Raw genomic sequence first — 5379 nt, 5'->3', positions numbered from 1 at the left:
GTGCTGTTATTTCCCCATCTTTTCAACTTCTAATACGATTGATATTTAGAGTGGTATTATGCATTTCAGTTTTATTCTCTATTACCTGGCCCTGGTTTACGAAGCAAATATTACAGTAGTGTGGAGGCCCACAAAGGTTTCCTAGTGAGATCTGAGCTTGCTTTACACAGCAGGGCTGCATTAGAGGATTGCTTGAGCACGTGTGCGGTTACCAGGTGATTGGAAGGGTCTGCACTTGGCTGTGCTCGGGGGAGATCTTTTGCACCACCCGTTGGCATTCCTATAAAAGGCCCTTTAGAAGAGACAGAAGGGGCTATTGATCCAAGCCCTCGTGAGGCTATCCTGTGTTTCTGATTCTCTCCTATCTTTCTACCTAATATCTATTATTTCTCTCTCCTCAAGAGTCCCCTGGGGAAAAAGTGGCGGCGGGTTCCCCCCCACAGCAGGATATGACGTTGATTATGGGTCCCCACTGCTTTCTCCATTCTACACTGATTGCGGCTCTGGACTGGATGGCTGTGAGTCAGCATTGGGAGTGAGAGGAGCTGGGATGACTTACAGGTCACAGTGAGCCGCGGTCAGGACCCAGTTCTCGTTGATCAAAGCCCCTGCGCAGATTCCCAGTCCTTTGATCAGAGCCATGTAGCGTCTGGCATGAGAGGGCACCTCATTTCCTCCTATAATTCCCTTACAGGAGTCTGGAAAAACTAAGAGATCGATAGAGAGTGAAATCCTTGCTCATGTAATCATCCTTTACCTATCCCAGGAAAGTTTGGCAAAAAAAAAAAAAAAAAAAAAATTACGTTGCAAATTCTTAGATGTGTGTCCTGTGCCAGAAAAGAGTAGATCAAGCTCCCAGGCTCTGGCGAGGGCTTGCTGCTGGAGCATGTACCCCATGGCTGTGTAACCAGCCACATGCTGCTCCATAGCATTTATTTACATTCAGCTTAGTGCTTGGCTTCTGTTTTTTGTTTGTTTTCTGAGACAGGGTCTCATGTAGCCCAGGCTAGCCTCAAATTTGTTAGGTAGCCAAGGCTAGCCTTTATCCTTCCTCTGCCTCCCAAATGCCAGGATTACAGGTATGTTACCATGTCAGGCTTGAGTTTAGCTTTAAGATTCATTGCAAGTAAACATCCCTACTTTTAATTGCCATGTGCCATTGATGCTCTCTCTGTCATTTTCTACCTCTCTCTTTCCTATTTTCTCTCTTCTTTCTACTTCTGCTTTATTGCCTAATTTTTCTCATTACGGCTAAATGACAAATATGTAGGATGCTTTTCTTTGTGCATAATAATATATTGTCATGATAATAACCTATAGCCCATATTTAAACCATACATCCATTCCATAGACCCACTTGAGAGAATGGTTTGGAACCGGGAAACATATGTGTTAAATAAGCATCCTGATTCTGATGCAGGTGGTTCTCTGAGCTGCAGAGGACTGTTGATGTGTCTAGGAAAGTAGTGATTTATCCTAATTTTGATGCTGTGATCTGTCATCACCAGCAGATGGCATTTCACAGAGAGTCATCTGATACATACATGGTAGAGACATCCCAGACCACCAAGTGGCCAGAAGCTGGAGGGATGGAGGGGAGTAGGGAAGATTGAGTCGGCAGCATCCTTGATTGGACCACCTCCCCTCTACCTCACCCCCACCCCACACCCAGGCTTGGCTCTAGCCTCAAACAGAGTTTCTGCTACTCAGTTTGCATGGTGACTAATTCTCTATGCTCTTATTCAGAAGCAAAGATACCGAGAGCCTTCTTAAATTGTCATGGATGAAAAAATTGATTAGTAAAACATGTACTCATGTAAGTAAAAGAAAAAAAAAAACCTTAGCATTTTAATGCCTGGACAGGAAAAAGTACTTGTTGGGCTAATATGTCTATAAAGAAATTCAGCCCACTGATTTGGTTTTCTGAGCCTAAGTTAGCCATCTTCTGGGCATTCTAGGTCTGTATTACATACCATCATCCACTTTATAGATGTTAAGGTTATAGGTTTTTTAAATTATTTTATGTGTATTAGTGTTTTTCCTGCATGCATGTCTGTGGAGATCAGAAGAAAGCATTGGATCCCCGGGAACTGGAGTAATGATGGTAGTGAGCCACCATGTGGGTGCTGGGGACTGAACCTGGGTCCTGTGCAGGACTTAACTGTGCAAGAACTCTTAACGGTTCCCCGGCCTGCTCTGTTGTACTAGTCGAGGACTTCTTTTCTAATTAATCCACAATCATTCCATTTTTTCCACAACTATTTTTGAGTATCTGCTGTTAAAACGGGCCCAGGAGTGGACGGAACACAGTTCTCTCCATCCGAGACCACAAGCACTAGGAAGATGGACAGGCAATGCCGGTGCCGCATATCCTTCACGAAGGGTAACAGTGCTGGGAAGTGTCTGGCCTGGCTATCAGGGAGGAGGAGCTGTGGGATCTCAGAGGCAGGAGCGGCTGCGTTTCTTTAAGGAAGTTTGAAGGTACTTAAGATTCGCTTGAGGGTAGAGGAGGTTTCTAGTCAGTTAAGTAAAAGGCAGTGCTCTGGGGATCCTGAGAAAGAAACCGACGCCCACGGAATGATGTTAAAACTGAGCTTGTTGGGGCCTGGAGAGATGGCTCAGTGGTTAAGAACACTGACTGCCCTTCTAAAGGACCTGGGTTCAATTTCAGCACCCATATGGCAGCTAACAACCGTCTGTAACTCCAAAATCTGACACCCTCATGCAAACATACATGCAGGCAAAACACTAATGCAAATAAAAATAAATAAATTTTAAAACTGAGCTTGTTGATCCACTGCCTATAAATTCCTTTGAGGCTCAGCTTTAATATACTTTCAGACTTTAACATTTTAATTGTTAACAAAATTACATATATACGGTGTGTGTGTGTGTGTGTGTGTGTGTGTGTGTGTGTTTTCAAGGTCTGACTTAACCTGTTGCTATTCTTTTCATCTTTCAGGTTGGGTTTATCTCAGCTTTTGCAATTTTTTTCCTGATCCCTCTGCATAACCATATCATAAATTCTTCCTTAACAGAGTTCAAACCATCTATTCCAAATGTAGGTGGGAAATGTCAGGCGATTTCATAAAGCTCAGGGTGCAGGGAGGTTAGAGTGGGCAGGAAGTCTCTTTTCTGGACATTGATGCCCCTACAGGTGGGACACCGGGGTATTGGCCTTAAAAACTCACACTATTCCATAGCATGTTAATTACCTGTAGTGGCAATTTTGGTAAATATATTAAAAGTAAAGGAAAAAAATTCAGAACCTCCAGTGACAGCAGTAATGGAGTATCTGCGACTCCCATTTGTATCTGACACCGCTCATAATGTTAACTACAGTGGAAGACGGGTGATAGTTTTCCAGGTAGATGAGAAAGATGAAGTTTAAACACCCAAGTTCACACCACTAACCGTGTCCGAGCACCGTCCTAACACAATCTCAGGAAGTGCAAACCCATATTTTCCCACAGTGAAGTACGGTCTCCTCCAGTCATGGCTTCTTACAAAGTCTCTTCTTCCTTTTAGCATTTTTCTTAGAGAGTTATGAGAATCTAATAACACAAGGCCTACACATGCAATTTAACTATTTACATATGGCTTTGGGAAAGCCGTGGACGTTCTGATGTCTAAGCATGGCCTTGCATAGGTGCCTAGATCCTGTGCCAGTGTGCCAGCTCTGAAGGTGTGGTTGAACCTGAAGTCAGAGCTCAAGCCTAGCGTTTCTGCAAACCAGTTGCATGTTCAGCTCACACAGTAACCTTTCTGGTCTTGGTTTCCCAAGTGTGAAATGGAGATGATTTCACAGACTCTAAGATGCTCAACTGAGCCAATGTCTGTAGACAGTTAGCATATTGCTAATTTTTATTTGTGAATTTTGTTAAGGACAGGCATTTGTTCCTGTGCATTCGTATGTATGAATGGGCATGTGTGTGCGAGTGTGGGGGTGCATGCGTGTATGTAGTCAAGATTATTTTATACTGATACTGTTATTTCCTTCATCATCCCACTACTGGGCATGAACACAGCTACAAACAAAATCTTGAAACTAAACGTTGTGAGACTTATCTGAGAGCATTCGGTTGTACTTATGTAATTGGCAGGTCAGTTAATACAGCCTGTACATCCCCACTTTAATGGCACCGGCAGTTTTCCATTTAAAGACCTTGCTTGGTAGAGTCTGAATTTGTAAGGGACACCAGGTATGGCTGATGCTTTCATGGTATCACCTTAGACAGTTAGGACTTTTTTTTTTTTTTAAAATCTGGTGTGCCTTTTAGATAGCAGAGACAAAGGGTGCATTAAAAATGACTGTTTTTTTTTTTTTTATAATTTTCTTTCCTTTTTTTTATATAACATTAAGCATAAATTAAACCAATATAGATTTCTATTTTCTCAGGAGCAAAAGGAAAAGGCATCCAAAGTATGTCTTACCTCCAGAGATGAGAAGGAAAAAGATGGCTTTGGGGAGAAAGGAGGCGGGAGGCACCCTGCTGTTTCCGAAATCCATCCCCATCTGGAGAGTGCTATTCCAGATGTTGGCTTCAGTAATACAGGAGACACAGCTGTTTGCCCTCTCTCCTGACCTCTCTCTTGTGTTATACAGAAGCTATAGGTATTTTATTACTGGAAAGTTCAGTCGTATTTTATCTGTGGTGTGGGTACTTACTTGTTTCATAAATTGAGGTTATTTCCTTTGGGGTTAGATGTGTCCTGTCCAAAAGGGCAAATGTGAAGTCATGGGACTATGTTAATTTATATTTAAAAAAAGCATTAAAAAGAAAATTGTGCTTAAAAGGAAGTAATCCAATACAAATGGACTAAATCTGAATAGATAACTTCTTCCGAGAAGTCTGTGGTGGCCAACAAGCAGATGCAGAAATCACCAGGGAAGTGTCAATCGATTAGAACGGTTATCATCAAGAATAACCTGCTATGGAGCATGTGTGAGGGAGTCGCTCTTGGACTCTGTTAATGGGACTGCAAATTAGTACAGGCTTCATGGAAAACAGTGTGGGATTCTTTAAAACTAAAAACAGATCTATTATAGGATCCCACAATCCCACTGCTGAGTGTATATGTCCAAAGGAGATGAAATTATTATATCAAAGAGTTACTACAGGGGCCCAAGAGATGGCTCAGTGGTTGAGAGCACTTGCTGCTCTTATAAAGGATCAGATTTCAATTTCTAGTGCCCATGGGGGCAACTTACCACTGCCTATAACTGTAGCTCCAAGGGATCTGATGTCTTCTTCCAGCCTCCTTGGATACCCGAATGCATGCGCACATACACATGGACATATACAAATAAACATACAAACATATACTCATAAAATTAAAATCTTAAAAAAAAGACCAGAGATATTTACATGCCCATTT

At 42.3% G+C, this 5379-nt stretch overlaps 1 protein-coding gene across 1 annotated transcript in view; it reads right to left on the bottom strand.

Moving 5' to 3' along the window:
- Positions 1 to 4657, bottom strand: part of LOC114702990 (granzyme A-like) — a 10501-nt gene extending 5844 nt beyond the window's left edge. The window contains exons 1-2 of the mRNA XM_037209562.1: positions 4435 to 4657; positions 560 to 707 (exon numbers count right to left, since the gene is read on the bottom strand). Coding sequence (XP_037065457.1) covers positions 560 to 707; positions 4435 to 4516 — 230 coding nt within the window. The 5' untranslated portion in view covers positions 4517 to 4657. The remainder of the gene's footprint in view (positions 1 to 559; positions 708 to 4434) is intronic.
- Between the last annotated feature and the right edge of the window lie 722 nt (positions 4658 to 5379).

The sequence above is a fragment of the Peromyscus leucopus genome, chromosome 11 (genome assembly GCF_004664715.2).
Source record: "Peromyscus leucopus breed LL Stock chromosome 11, UCI_PerLeu_2.1, whole genome shotgun sequence".
In the NCBI taxonomy this organism is placed as follows: domain Eukaryota; kingdom Metazoa; phylum Chordata; class Mammalia; order Rodentia; family Cricetidae; genus Peromyscus; species Peromyscus leucopus.
Note: the sequence above shows the minus strand (reverse complement) of the source record. Positions and strands in the feature narration are given on the sequence as shown.